The 16,449-nt window shown below is 33.2% G+C and overlaps 1 protein-coding gene across 5 annotated transcripts in view; it reads right to left on the bottom strand.

Moving 5' to 3' along the window:
• LOC136036440 (zinc finger and SCAN domain-containing protein 20-like) overlaps positions 1-16,449 on the bottom strand; it is a 113,145-nt gene that overhangs the window by 58,386 nt on the left and 38,310 nt on the right. For 2 of the 5 annotated variants that reach the window (XM_065718679.1, XM_065718676.1), the window contains exons 1-4: positions 12,992-13,042; positions 10,742-10,824; positions 6,827-7,430; positions 5,187-5,282 (exon numbers count right to left, since the gene is read on the bottom strand). In XM_065718679.1, coding sequence (XP_065574751.1) covers positions 5,187-5,282; positions 6,827-7,390 — 660 coding nt within the window. In that variant the 5' untranslated portion in view covers positions 7,391-7,430; positions 10,742-10,824; positions 12,992-13,042. Of the gene's footprint in view, positions 1-5,186; positions 5,283-6,826; positions 7,431-10,741; positions 10,825-12,991; positions 13,053-16,449 lie in introns of those variants that run through there. The other 3 variants (XM_065718677.1, XM_065718678.1, XM_065718680.1) reach the window with 3 other exon arrangements.

Below are 16,449 nucleotides of genomic sequence, written 5' to 3'. Positions count from 1 at the left end.
AATACACTTGCACATAGATTTGAACAGGTCTGTTAGCTTACTAGATTAATCTTGAATTTATTCAAATTCTTATTCTTTATTATTTGTACACACTTTAAGCAAAATTTTAAGCAAAAAAAAAGTTTATTAAAATAATCTTATTCAATAAGCATGTTAACTAATTTCAATAAGAATGTTAATAAAAATCATTATCAATATTAACATTGTAAATATTAATAAAAATAAGAATAGTCAGATTGTCTATAGACTTGCCATCGTAAGTTGAGAGAAAAATGAATATACAGTTTTCACTTGTACAAAGACAGTTAGCACCAACACCTTGCATACCAAACAAAAAGAAATAAAACATTCACAATAATAAGACTAGGAGTAGCAACCCGCTTAAAATTATTTGCCTTGTTTACTCCTTACTTGCAGTTCATTACCACGAACTTTTTGATGAATAACCTTGAGCTAAAAGTTTTATTTGTCGTAAAACCAATGACAAAAAAGAGAAAAACATTAATGAGGCTACAGAACGGATTGCTGGATACAACTCATTTCTAGGGGTAGTTTAAATGATGAGATCTCACCCCCCTCCCCTTAGCCTTGGTCCTTTGAGCTATCCCTGAGTCAATCTGAAGGCAAACCCATTCAAGATTCTAATATACATGTTCAAGCATAACGATTTAACTTTTTTGAGGCAAGACCATAATACTTAGTCTTGGCTAACGAGGGAGGAAAATGATGAGAATCTCTCTTATAGGTAATTGTTTCAACCAAACACCATTTTTAGAAGTTTCCGGCTATTTTTCAGTATACCCTTAAATTTGTTCTCAAAATAACATTTTGCTATTCAGACGGATTTAAATACTAATTAAATAAAAAAAACTAGTTTTTTTAACTGAAAGTAAGGAGCGACATTAAAACTTAAAACGAACAGAAATTACTCCGTATATGAAATGGGTTGTCCCCTCCGAAGTCCCTCGCTCTTTACGCTAAAGTTTGACTCTTTGCCACAATTCTACTTTTTAAAACAATTAAAAACTTTAGCGTAAAGAGCGTGGGACTGCGGAGGGGACAACCCATTTCATATACGGAGTAATTTCTGTTCGTTTTAAGTTTTAATGTCCCTCCTTACTTTCAGTTAAAAAAACTAGTTTTTTTTTATTTAATTTCTGAACGTTTTTGAATTAATGCATGTTTGATTTTGGCTCTCCGCACATAAATTATTGAAATGAAATTAGTATATTATTTTTTTTTTTTTGGCTAAATGGCTTTCTCTTAGTTTTGATCAGACGATTTTGAGAAATAAGGGGTGGGGAAGGAGGCCTACCTGCCCTCCAATTTTTCGGTTACTTAAAAAGGCTACTAGAACTTTTAATATTCAACGAACGTTTTTATTAGTAAAAAATATACGTAACTTAAGAATTAACTTACGTAACAAACTTTTATATTCTTATATTTTTATTATGTGTACGAGGGGGTTTGTACCCTCGTTAATACCTCGCTCTTTACACTAAATCGTAAGTTTTGTCCCAATTCTTTAAGAATGACCCCTGAATCAAAAAGGCCGTAGAATAAATAGTTGAAATCACTAAAAATATTTTAGCATAAAGAGCGAGGTATTTATCTCCTCCTAAATACCTCGCTCTTTATGCTAAAGTATTTTTAAACCCCTCATATGCGTAATAATCTCTGTTCGTTTTAAATTTCAATGCTATTCCTTACTTTCATTTGAAAAAACGTTTTCATGTGTTTTTTTTCATTGTTTTTTTTTTATAGTAATGCTAGAAAATCCTGCGCCCTTTTCATTCAATTTTTCTTCCCCCATGACATATTCCTCAAAGGAAAGATCCTCCCACAAAGCCCTCTCCCATCAACCCCACCCCCCAAACCAAAAAATCCCCATGAAAACGTCTGTACACTTCCCAATAACCATTACTATATGTAAACACTGGTCAAAGTTTGTAACTTGCAGCCCCTCCCTCAGGGATTGAGGGGGAGTAAGTCATTCCCAAAGACATAGTTATTATGGTTTTTGACTATGCTGAACAAAATGGCTTTCTTAAAATTTTAATCTGTTGAATTTTGAAAAAAATGAGCATGGGAGGGGGCCTATTTGCCCTCCAATTTTTTGGTCACTTAAAAAGGGCACTAGAACTTTTCATTTCCGTTAGAATGAGCCCTCTCGCGACATTCTATGACCACTTGGTCGATAAGATGACCCCTGGGAAAAAAAACAAAAAAAAACAAACAAACAAATAAACACGCACCTGTGATTTGTCTTCTGGCAAAAAATACAAAATTCCGCATTTTTTAGATAGGAGCTTGAAATTTTTGCTATAAAGTTCTCTGATATACCGAATGCGATAGTGTGATTTTCGTTAAGATTCTATGACTTTTAGGGGATGTTTCCACCTTTTTTCCAAAATAGGGCAAATTTTCTCAGGCTCGTAACTTTTGATGACAAAGACTAAATTAATTGAAACTTATATATTTAGAATCAGCGTAAAAATTCGATTCTTTTGATGTATCTTTTAGCATCAAAATTCCGTTTTTTAGAGTTTCGTTTACCATTGAGCCGGGTCGCCCCTTACTACAGTTCCTTACCACGAACTGTTTGAAAAGAAAATAATTCGGTATTTCGGGGCTTCTGACATTATTACTCTTTTGCGGAAGTTAGGCTCAAAATTGAAAAAGGATTAAATTTTTCTCTGGGCCCCTTCCACCTCTTAGTTCGTTTATTTTCCCGTAAGTTTTCACCTGTTTTTGCTTTATAGTTGTGTTATCTCTTAGCAGTTCTTTCGTTAGTTGAGTTATGGCTGTGGTATATATGTTTTATCGCTCGTATAGTTGTGTTATTTTCAAATTATACTCCATAATAGAGAGGCTCCGAACACCCAGAATTGTATATTAAGCTCTTAATTTGACGTTTTTTTCTAACGTGACCAGATTCGTCCTGCGACCTTTTCATTGAATTTTTTCCCCCATGGCATATTTCTCCAAGGAAAGATCCTCCCACATAGCCCCCTCCCTCATCCCTACCCCCAAAACCAAAAAATCCCCCTGAAAACGTCTGTACACTTCCCAATAACCATTATTATATGTAAACACTGGTAGAAGTTTGTAACTTGCAACCCCTCCCCCAGGGACTGTGGGGCAGTAAGTCATCCCCAAAAACATAGTTATTATGATTTTCGACTATGCTAAACAAAATGGCTATCTCAAAATTTTGATCCGTTGACTTTGGGAAAAAAATGAGCGTGGGAGAGGGCCTAGATGCCCTCCAATTTTTTTGGTCACTTAAAAAGGGCACTAGAACTTTTCATTTCCGTTAGAATGAACCCTTTTGCGACATTCTAGGACCACTTGGTCGATACGATGACCCCTGGGAAAAAAAAACAAAAAAAAAAACAAACAAATAAACACGCAGCCGTTTCTGGCAAAAAATGCAAAATTCCACATTTTTGTAGATAGGAGCTTGAAACTTCTACAGTAGGGTTCTCTGATACGCTGAATCTGATGGTGTCATTTTCGTTAAGATCCTACGACTTTTAGGGGGTGTTTCCTCCTATTTTCCTAAATAAGGCAAATTTTCTCAGGCTCGTAACTTTTGATGGCTAAGACTAAACTTGATGAAACTTATATATTTAAAATCAGCATTAAAATGCGATTCTTTTGATGTAGCTATTGATATCAAAATTCAATTTTTTAGAGTTTTGGTTACTATTGAGCCGGATCGTTTCTTACTACAGTTCGTTACCACGAACTGTTTGATCACTATTCAAGAATCAGCTAGAAATGGGGATTTTGTCCTCATTTGCCAGTTTTTTGTAACTACATTAATTAAATTTTGGGTCACTATGAACCATGAGCCACTACTATGATACAACCTATGATTATACTGTGATTTTACTAATACTGTGATTATATATCACAGGAAAAATTCTTTAACTAGATTGGCTAGAAATACTAGATAACAAACCCCAGTTGCAACAAGTGTCATCATATAGTTCCACTGCAATGTCATTTATGGTTGTAACCAGTGATTATGATGTCATCAATTTTCTTTTATACGAAGATGCAATTTTTTGGTCAAAAATTTGGTTTTATTTTAAGCATAATGTTTTGGTAATTACAAGGGGACCCAGACATAGCAATTTTCTTTCCAATGACTCCTTAAATAGTCCTCTATGGTGTTCTAGTGCCCCATCAGTAATGATGAAGAAAAATAAAAAGATGCAAAAGAGCCCGTATCAACACTACCCATGCCAAAAAGTGATATTCCTTGTTGTTCAATCCCCGAGTTTGTGAGTTTTTAGCCATTAAAATTCCTATGGTGTCTTTTTTCTGATTTAATCCAATTACATGTTTAGAGGCTTTCAGGCTACTGTTTTCAAACAACATTTTACTATTAAGACTTATTTAGATGATAGTTGCCATTCATGAACCAACAAAAATGGCATTTTTTTCTAACTTGCCAGTTTTCTTTTAAAAAGCGTTTATAAATTTTAGGTTGTCATGATTTGTAGTTTGTTCCCTACTAGGCTGTGGGTAGTGTAGGTAATAAATTGGTCAAAAGTAATGCTTGGTAGTGAAAAATTTGGTCAAAGTGATCAAGATCAGGGACAAAGTGAGTCTAATTTGAGTAAAGCCAAGACAAATAGTCGCCTTAAGAGGCAAGGTAGACACAACTTTTTCAGAGTTGTATAATAAAGATTACTTTCCTTTTTTCATGATAGTCTATCACCTTATGTTAGAACTGAGGCAGATTTAAAATCTATTAAGGTTAACTCAGATAGTCTATTAATTCTGTGTGCCATTTGAAGGATATTAGAGACCAAAACAGTATTCAAAAACTTTTTATGTCCACAGGACTTGCAGACAAGTGGGCAACTAAGATTGTTCATGGCTTATGGGATTTAACTACTGGAAAAACCCACTTGAAAAGGGTACTTCAGCAATCTTGATTATTTGCAGCTACAACTAAATACCTTTTCACTAAATAAATATTTTGTAAATATAAAATGTAATTTTTACTTTTTTGGAAAGTAGAATAATTTTTTTTTTACAAACAAGATATACATTTAAAGTAATCCTACCTATTATTTTTGCTTATCTAAAAATCGAAAAAGAACTACCACTATGATCAATCATGGGCTTTAAAAATAACTAAAAAGTAATAAAAGAAAACAATTGCGTACTTTTTCATTGCCATAATGAAAATGTTCTCCTTCATCTTCAAACTGACTACAGCTCCATCCTTTGTCAATACCCACAGCAAATTCGTCTTTGACTAGCTAAAAAAAAATCCAAATAAAATCAACATCAAAAAGGATAACATAATTGTTATCATTGTTGGTTTTGAATTAAAACAACCTGGTGGACTGTGATGAAAAACTTGAGTCATGGCTAATTGGAATAAAGCCAAGACAGATAGTCTCGGTGAGAGGCACAGCTGACATAGGACTGTCAGAATTTTTGCACATGTATAAAAATAGTGTTTTTCACTTGTTGATAGATAATCTATCATCCATCCCAGGCCAAATTTATTCTTTTATCCAAAGTAGATATTTTACAGATTGATAGAAGAATTTTACCAAACATTAAGACAAAATTGAGGTTACTTTCTAAAGTCCTTACTTGAACGTCATCAGGAGAGTACAGACCTATTCTGGTATATCATTTTTTATTAAAATATATATAATATGAATATCTTTTTCAAATTTTGTACTATGGATGAAGATAGTCATTCCCGGGAAATACTTCATGTGAATCTGTGCTAGATCAAATTTTCAAGGCCATATTTCACACAAAGAAATGAATAGACAATTTAGTCTAATCCTTATCTTAGCATGTTCAATGGTGTGAAATTAAAAAGCTTTTTAAAATACATTATAACAACAACAAAAGTTACACATGGCCATGAGCCTCTGTATACAAAATAATTAAGGCCTAGTTCCCATCTTAAATGAACAAGGGGAACAATGACCTGAAAATGTAGTTTCCTGGGAATTCTAACCTATGTGGTCGAGAGATCTTCTGGTATATCTCTAACAGGATTGGAAAAAGGCCACACCAGTGAACTATAGAATATAATAAATTCCTGAACTGAAGACAGTCTCCAAAGAGTTGACACTGCAAACTTATGAAGGTTAGCTAAATTAAAAAATCAGGAGCACAAGAAGAGGGCTTTTTATATTGGATTTATTTTGAACAAGTGTTCTGGATTTGTTTGTTTTCTGCAAAAAGTTTAAACAGATCATATATAAAGACTTTTGGCAATGCTTTTTTCCAGTAAACATAAGTATATCTTGTGAGAAAAAAAAACTTTAATAGAAGAAATAGAAATAGAAAGATAGAAGAAAAACCAATTAATGACACTTAAATCAATATATAAATGCTCATTTTATTCAAAAAAGAGGTCTAAGGACTTTGATTTAAATACTACTAATTTCTTCTATCATTGTCTTGTAAGAAAAAAAATAAAGCAGTTTTGGCAATGATCTGAGCAGATCTGGGATTACAATGATAGCCTATTGGCACTTTGAACTAAAAAAAAACAGAATGTGAGAAAAAAAAGTTAGATCAAAGAACAAAATCTTAACAGCAAAATAAAACCTAGTGCTTAGTACTTTTTAATTGTTAAGTTACAAAATTTCTTGGCAAAGGTATTTCCAAGGTGGGGATGGAGATTCATAGTCTAAATATTACACACATGTGTCAGGTTAGCCTTTGGCTACAACCTAGCCTAAATCCTTAGAGAAATAAAATATAAAGCCATACTTTGGTCACTTGATTTTGAATAAACTTTACTTCAATAAAAAAAATAGAAAAAACTTACCACTGAGTTACATGCAGCAATATCTCTTTGATGAACAGAGGAACTAGTTTTAGCAGGACCGTATACCAAGTTATGGTTTGAGGTATCTACTAGAGGAAGTTCTATATTACTGGAAGGATCTTGAGCCAAGAAATTGCTTTCAGAGGTTGTAGCAACTCTGTTTTGAAGTTGAACAAGATAGCTAGGTTTTTGTATCTGGTTAACTGTCTCATTGGGATAAGCAAGACCTTTAACTTTAAGCATTTCTGCCACTTTTATTAATGAACTAGCTTGAGCTTGTGGAACGTTCACTTCACCTGTATACATAAATTTCACCAAAGCTATCAGATCATGAAATTTCACATCTTTTAGGATAATAATAGGATGAGGGTGTGAAATCCCTAGAAGAAGTGTTTCAAAGTAGGAACTACAAGATGAAAGAACAAGTCTGTGACATTTGACGCTTTGACTGTCACATGATAGGGTGACATCTGTAAAATGTTCACTGTCTAATAGAGATAAAAACGCTCTGTGAAATAGATCCAGGTAGTTATTCCACTTTAAACAAAATTCGTTTTGCTCCATTTCAGAAATAGTGACTAAATCCTTGAATGACACAAACTTGCTGAAATTGATTTAAACATATAAATAAGTATTCCAAATCACAAACTGTATAGGCACTAGAGGTGAAAATTAACAAAGTACTCTACAATTAGAAATTAAAAAGCAACTCAATGCTTGTATTTTTCTTTCAAAATTTTAACATTCCTTTTCAATTTAAAATATACCTAGCTTGGTAATAATTCTGTCTCTTTGAATGCTGAACAATATGCATTCAAAACTTGCAAAAATTCTTAAATCAACATTAGCTAGTTTAGTTTGTCTTTGCACCACTAAAGACTCTTATATTTAACCTGCCCGCTATAGACTCATACCTACTTATTGTAATATGATCATTACATTTTAGCTATTTTATTAAAACCACTATACAAAAACCAAGTAATTTTTTTAGTGGAAAAGCTGAGAAGGTTTATAATTATATTTTTGGTCATTTAATTAATCAGAGAAGAAAGTTGCCTTATCATATAGCTGACTCACAGAATTGTTAAGAGACTATACCTTCTCAAAACTATTAATGCAGACACAATCACGAGAAAAATTGGCCAGTCTTGAATCAAAACATGGTCTGTAGACATTTTTGGTAAAAAAAAAAATGGTTAGCTAGATTTTTATGTGCTCAGCAAGTCAAGACATGATTCGATTTATTATCATTGATGTAGGCTACATAAAGATAAATATATTTTAAGCCTAGGTGGATAAAGAAAATGCCTTAGAAAAAATAACCAAATTCTTGGAAGGGAATAATATTCCAAAGCTAAACTTTACTGTAAGTACAGGTAAATAGCTTTCTTTGGTATAGAACATTGTAAATTTTTAACAGAGGACAGTATTTGACTTAAGATTTGAAATTTCCTAAAAATGGGAATAGCAACTCTTTTTCTTTTTGTTATGAAATAGTTTATATGACTCAGACCAAATCAATACACCCTTGGATGTTCCAGCCTATTTTTTGTACTTATGATTGCAAAGAGGCTCTTTCAGATTTCCTACAGTAATACTTTTAGAATGACACCTAAAATTTGGGTTCTGTCTATTATTTTTGGATTTTATGAGCTATTTAACTTTTACTGCACAGCAGGGGTAACAATAACAAAAGTTTAAACTGAAGAAAATCTTATTGAAAATAGAGCTCAAGGGGCTATTTTCAGAAAAAGTTGAAGAGTTTTTGGATCATCATATTTATTACTTATCCTTAAGAAGAAAAAACCATCTATTTTGAAATTTCGGATTCATGAAAAATATATTACTATGTAAAACAAGCTAAACTTTTGGCCTAAATCAAGTAAACAGGAATTAAAGGTAAGGTTTTAGGGGAAAAGAGGGTTTAACAGCAGTGGGGATAAAAGACCCAACATTACAAGAGTCTAACAACACTTGTAATCCTTCCTTTTTGTACTAAAGTGAGATAATTGCTTTCTGAAACAATTTTGCAAAAGAACAATAACACCAGTTCAGATGGTAAATACTGGTGTTTGTAAAAGCAAGATTATCTAAAAAAAATCGTTACTTGTACAAATGCAATGCAAAATAAAAGATACTATTAGGATTTTCAGAAAAACTAAATTCAACAATACAATTCTTTAGTATGATCTCTTGCTTTTCTCTAAACTTGCATATTTTTTCCAATGATAATGACTTTAAATGGGTTAAGTTAAAATAAATCATTTCCTTTGATATTTTAAGGGAAAAAAATTAGTATTTTTAACTAGATGGTTTCTTTTAAAACTCCTATCTTGTCTCTATGACTTATTGGAGGAAATACAAACAGGAAACAAATGCTTGTTAAAACAGCTGCAACAATAGCACCCTAAATAAGTGCAATTCTAATCATTGACTTATAAAAGCCAGAAATACTAACTTCAATGGGAATCAAACCCCAAATTTGACACATTTATTTACCTTGTTAATTTCTTAGACTTCAGTTACATTAGTACCCTAAAAATTATACTTAGCACAGGAGGAATTTCCTTCCATGCAAGTTGTAATATAAACTGAAGAGTAAAAAAAAATGAATGCCACCTATTATTAAGTGTTTAGAAACATCCTAATTACAATTTTAACTTTAGTTTATTGTCATATGTGACTTCAATCCGCAAATGTAGGGTAAAGACACCAATGATTCAACAGTGCAACCAAAATTTACCTTTAAAACAGGACAACAATGTTTACATGGGACTTGGAGTGCCATCTCTTGAAGCCGTCGTTATAATTTGACAATGCAAAACTTGGACATTATATTCAATACACCCAGATAAGAAAAGAACATTCAATTCAACTAGTGTTCTGCATTTGACACAAAAGGAGCTCCCAATTATTTTTCAGCTATGTAATGTTCAAACTGTCATTACTTTGTTATTTTTTGCAAAATATATTGGGATCAGCACCAATACATCTGATCTCTTCTGAAATGTAGCCACATAGGATTTTTCTTGATAAAATTAAATTAAAATGGCAACAAATGTTATATTGTCAAAATGTTTTCCAAGTGTTGAAAATTGTTGTCTGACCAGGCCAACTAAAAATGTTACTTCAGCCAAACTGAAACATAGATATTGACTTCTATCAAAGGATTAATTTCTTTAGAGTATCTTTTAGTAACCTTGCCATTTTTTTTTCACAGACAGCAACAAGCATTGTCAAAACATAAGTACCTCTATTCAAACTTCACTGAACATGTAAAACTGACGAAAAATAATTGGTAACAAAATTCTAAGGTCCTTTGAGTAAGACAGTGGTCAAATTTATGACAACTATTTGACGGTTTTCATGATTATTATTACATCTTCAAATAAGACTGAATGCTGAGTGTCCCTGGGAATCCTGAATTCTACTCAAATTGTCAAATCTAGAGCTCTACAAGCAAAAATCCCTAGATTGCTCCAAGCTGCAATTTAGGTGACAGACAGAAGAGCTATGGAAAATTTATTGAGAATGTATAATTTGAGCTAGTCTGTGTTGACAGTAAATTTTGACTTTCCTTTCAATTTTTTGTCTTTCTTTTCCTTTTTTTTTCAAAAAACTACAGATACAACAAAACAAGGCTTTGCAAGCTATAGGAGAGTATGAAAGAGGCGTTGTTAGTACTGAATCTATTTTTTGAAAGTTTGGTATTTTAAACATAGGACAAATTAAAGATTACCAGATTTGAACGTTTGTATATCAGTGTTTGAACAATATTGGCCCAAAGGTGTTTTCTGACTTATTTAAAAGGAATGCTTTTTATCACAAATATGATCCAAGAAATGCAGAAGTGTAGGCAAGCCAAGAGCAAAATACTACACATTCAGGTTTTACAATAAAGCATATGGGTCCTACCATTTGAAATTCAATTCCTGGGGGGATTCAAGGTGTGGTAAGTCTACCCCAATTCAAGGCACAGCTGAAGAAACACTTCTTGACTGACCAGCATTGAAAAAAAAAGAAACAAGTGTTAGTTATAGTGATTGGAAGTTGTGAGATGACAGCATTTTTGTTTGTTTGTTTTTTCCCCTCTTTCAGTTTTTTTTTTTTTTTCAAGTAGTACAGATGAAGTTGATTTGAAGTATGAAATCACTTTGACTGCCTTCAAAGGCCCATTTGGGCTTTCCTGCAGTCAAAGATAGTGTGTGATTTATAGTAATTTTGTTTAGTAAATTATTTGTGAACTTGAAAAACTTGAGCTAGCTATGAGGAAAGTAAATGCATCACTCTATGCCTTTTTATGCTTTTTCTAAATACAATAATTGCAGCCAGGAAACTTAAATTTTGATTCTTTAAAGGTGCTCAAAATAGCCAATAGTAGCAAAAAGTTTAGAAATGTTTAAAAAAAATTGTAGGAAAAAAATTACCACTAGCAACTGATTTAGGAATGGTAACTATTATTTTAACTGATTCAAATATTAATATATTACTTAACCTCACCTCTTTACATACCAATTTAGAGTATATATTTGCACATTAGGGGTAGGAGCAAAGTTTCAACTAACCTCTATATCTTAAATGTAACATTCATTTGCATTAGAAATGAATTTTACCTCCCCCTCTCCCTAATGTGCAACTATATACCCTAAATTGGTAATTGTAGAGGTGGGGGTAAAGTTCATTTGCAACAGAAATGTGTACTTATTGGTTATATAATAAACACTCTGGAAGTGAACTTCAATTAATGCTAATAAAACCAAACAAATTTTGATTGAAATATGATAGTTTAGAAACAAATTTAGGCTATATATTTGCAAACAAGGGGGGAGGGGTAAAGCATAGCATATATTAAATACATAACCTAAGCTAATCTAACCTGATCAAACCAAAATACCAACTAAATACTGAATTAAAATATAGCTACAATTTATTTTCCAAACAAGCCAAAGCTAATTATGTAGTACAAAGAAGTTGCTTGACCAGTTTCTTAGCCTAAGCTAAATGCACAACCTAAGCTAGTCTAACCTGACCAAACCAAAATATCAACTAAATACTGAATTAAAATATAGCCACAATTTATTTTCCAAACAAGCCAAAGCTAATTATGTGGTAAAAAGAAGTTGCTTGACCAGTTTCTTGTGTCATGTTTGTATCATTCACAATCAAAATTCTCAAGTGCTATTATATAAGCAATGAGTACACAGAAATGAATGTTAAATTTGGATTCAGGATGATGCTAGTGGTAAGTTTATTTCTTAGCTATCTGAATAATCTGTTAATATATAAGTTGGTGCTTATTTAATCTCTGAACTATATAGAACAAAATGGCTATCTCAATATTTTGATCTGAGGGAAAAAAGGTGTGGAGAGGGTAGACTTATAGACCTTATCCTAGGGGATGTAGAGAATTTTGTCCACCCCAGAAGCATAGCCTATGAATGCAATAGCTATCTCAAAATTTCAATTGGATACATTTTGAAAAAAGAGGGCATGGTGGAGGACTGGTTAGCCTCTGATCACATTTGATTCTTCAAAATAGCAATCAAACTTCTAATCAAATGATCTCTGTTCAAAGCTTAATATGGCAACCATTTTTGGGAAGTCTCTCTAAACAAACAGCAAAGATCCAATAAACTTTAATTTGTGTTGATCACCAATTAAAGTTTAGCAGCCATGCTAAGTCTGTTTCATCTTCTGCAAATAAATCCCTTTGAATCATAAAAAGAACCATCTCTAGCCAACACCCAAAAGTTTTTATGAAGTTATATAAGGCATTTGTACAACCACATTTGAAGGTTGGAATGTCATTGGCAGCCCCTTTTTTTCAAAAAAGATAAGAAGTTACTTGAGGATGTCCAGCATCATGCCACTAAGATGCTTAGCAGCATGAATAAATTTCCATATGAAGAAAGACTACATCATCTGAAGCAACACTGACATACCAAAGGAAAAGAGGTGATATGATCTTAACCAAAAAATCCTCTCAAAAAGGATTTTTTGAGTAGACTGTTATAGCCTACTGTTATTTGAGTAGAATTCTGAGCCATAACAATGTTTTTTTCTAAATTTAGGAAACGTAGAGGTAAGACGACCAGTTCTGGAACACTTTGATCACTCTGTGCACTTTTTGACATTTAATCTACTAAAACTACTCTATTATACTACCTAGAAACTATATTTTTTCACAGTTAGAATTAAGTAGGTCTTTAATTTGAATAATTTTGCTTATACAGCGCTACCTATTTTCGAATTTAGTAATAGCTATCAGTTCAGCTAATACTAGGACATACGTTTCTCTTATTGACAAAGATATTACGGAATAATGCACAATCTGAGATAAGAGTCTTGCTTTATCTTGGACACTTCCAAAAGACCTGTTTAGACATTCTTTGCTGAGGTCTATGACTCAGGCTCTTTGTCTCGTTATTAGACAGTTTAATGTTTTGAAATGTGTTATTTTAAATTGGATTTATGAGAGAAAATTGTTGATTCAGGATTTTCTTTAGGGGGGGGGCACATAATGGGTTGCATCGATAAACTTGTGAACAAAGAAATACCCGCAATTCAATGGGAACCTCGACATAGGTAGGTAGTGGAAATGGTCTAAAGTGCTAAAGAGTTTCGCCTTTATTTTAATGTTTCACGAAGAGCATATGTCATATAATTCAGATCTTTAACTGGATGAAAATAGACTCTGTCCCAATCTCTACTTCACCTGTAAAACCAACATCAGAAATCTCAAAAAAACCTTCTCCAGCAAAAAATCAATTCCTAAAAAGAAATGCAAGTGCTCTCTCACCTATCTCAAAACAGAAAGCAACTAAAAACAAACGGAAACAATCCTTATTATCAAAGACAGCTAACAGTTTAGAATGAAAATAGTTCAATTTAACACTACAGGTCTACCCATTGATCGTTTAGTTGAGTTAAAAAGGTTTTTGGACATTGAATCCCCAGAAATTGTCTGCATCCAAGAATCCCATTTGTCCCCTGGAAGAAATTTTAGTGTTAAAAATTATACATCACATAGAAAAGATAGGGTCCTAAATTCCTCTTCTCAAAAAGGTAGAGGCCTATTGACTCTTGTGAGAAAGGATTTGATTAGCTCTGTTGTCAATATTGATGTCCAGTCATCAATAGAAATACTAGTTATAAAGGTTGAGACGGATGACCTTCCCCCCTTGTCAGTAGTTAATATTTATATAAATAAACCCTCTTCTTTCAATAACCCAACCTTCAAGAAATTATTAGATCTTTCCCCAAACCAACTAATACTTGGAGATTTCAATCTTCACCATCCCCTGTGGGACTCAACCCACCCTAGAGACCCTCAATCATTGTTGTTCTTGGATTCAATCTCTATCAGTCAGATTTCCCACACACTAATCACACCTAAGAATTTAAAAACTTATGTGCACTCTTCCAATGGTAAAAACTCAACCATTGATCTTTGTTTTGTTGGTAGCAGACTATCTGCTTATAGTAAGGTGTCCAGGTTCCATGACAATCTTGGCAGCCAGCATTACCCACTTATTACAGAACTGTCAAAAAGACCAGTTCTCTCTAAATTTAACATTGCTCCTAGATGGATTTTCAATGAGGATAATTGGAAACCATGGGCACTTAAATTGGGGAGTATGGTACCAGCTCTAATTAATGATATTGATGTTTTAAATGAAAATATCCCTAAAAGCATCATTGATGCTTCAAATTTATTTTTTAAACTCCAAACACAACTAGTAAAAAATAGGAAAAAAAATGTACACTTTTGGAATAATAATTTAGAATCACTAAAACAAAATAAGTGTAATGCTAGAAAAATCTGGCTTTCAGATAAAAGCAACCTTTACAAAAAAATTGAAATGAGAAAGGCTGAAAAGTACTTTTAAGAAACATGTCCTAGCTGAAAGAAAAGCAGCTTGGGAAGATATTTGTGAAAATCAGTTTAATCAGTCAACTCCTTCTAAAACACTTTGGAAAAATTTCAGAGAATTTGCAGGTTATCAGCATAGTGAACAGTCTATTCTAGAGATTAAGTCCAATGATGGTTCACTTATGTACAAGCCATATGAAGTGGCAGAGTCTTTGAATAGTTATTTCGCAGGTCAATCTTCAAATAGTAGTACATATAATAACTCTATGTTTATGGAAGCTCAGTTTCCCCCAGGGTCTGTCACTAATCTTGACAAAGATTTTGATATGGATTTGCTAACTTCTACAATACAGTCTCTAAATGACTCAGCAATGGGTGAAGATTTGGTCCACAATAAGATGCTTAGAGCTCTTCCACCGACTTTCTTGGTCCCTCTTCTTTACTTGTTTAACAGATGTTGGGAAAGTGGCTCTGTCCCATCTGATTGGAAGTCTTCTATTCTAGTCCCAATATATAAAGGTAAAGGGGATCGTTCTGACCCAGCTTCATACCGCCCAATTGCCTTAACCTCATGCATCGCTAAACTCTATGAGAAAATGATTAAGCTGAGATTTGAACCCCTTATTGATAATTCTCTTATCGCTGAACAAGCAGGTTTTCGGAAAGGTAGATCAACCCTTGATAACCTAATTCAACTTGATCATGACATTAAGAAAGCTTTTAAAAGAAAGAGAGTTGTTTCTGCAGTCTTCTTTGATATTAAGAAGGCTTATGATACATTGGACCCCTTGGCAATCCTTAGACAGGCTCATAAATTTAATGTAGGAAATAATTTCTGGAAGTGGTGCAGGGCAGTGCTTTTTAATAGGACTATTAAAACCAGAGTTGGATCTATATGCTCCTCTGCTAGTACAGTCTCATTAGGTGTTCCTCCAGGAGGAGTTTTGAGTCCTCTTCTTTTCAACATACTGATTAATGATATTATTTTGGCTGATATGCCCTCAATAAAGTTTGCCTTATATGCAGATGACTTAGCCCTTTGGACTGAAGGCTCCTCTCCTGAAGCTTGTCAACCCAAGCTCCAGGGAGCAATTGATAAACTATCAATATGGCTTAATACAAAAAAAATGTTTTTTTCTATCCCAGAGCACTGGCATGGTTTTTTCTAGGAAAATTGACCCTAGGCAAGATTGTCCCTCAATTAATCTGACTCTATATAAACAACACATTCATTTTGCCAGGAATGTAAAATTTCTTGGTATGTGGCTGGATAGTAAGTTAAATTAGAATGATCAGATCTCTTATCTTTGTGATGCACTTGAAAAACGACTGAATTTTATGCGTGCTGTTGCTGGGCAAAAGTGGGGAGCTAGCCGAGATGGTCTTCGAAAACTATTCACATCTATAATATACGGAAAGATTGAATATTGTCTCCCTGTGTAATACTCAGCTTCAAAAAAGTTAATTTCTAAAATTAAATCAATAGTTCACCATGGCCTGAGATTAATCACTGGTGCACTAAAAAGTACTCCTATTGCAGCTCTGTTCAATGAGGTTAATATACCTTCTTTAGAAGAAAGATTCTTGAAACTTTCTTCTAATTACTTTATGAAAGTAAATACTAACCAAAACCTCCATGTTCTCAAGGAGTGTCTCATAAATCATACATTTCTCTATGAAAATCGGAAGACATATAGTAGTCCAGCCATTTTCAAGTTGGTCTCCTTGCTGAATGGTAGCCTATAGGTGT

This window comes from Artemia franciscana, chromosome 15 (assembly GCF_032884065.1).
Source record: "Artemia franciscana chromosome 15, ASM3288406v1, whole genome shotgun sequence".
NCBI lineage: Eukaryota > Metazoa > Arthropoda > Branchiopoda > Anostraca > Artemiidae > Artemia > Artemia franciscana.
Note: the sequence above shows the minus strand (reverse complement) of the source record. Positions and strands in the feature narration are given on the sequence as shown.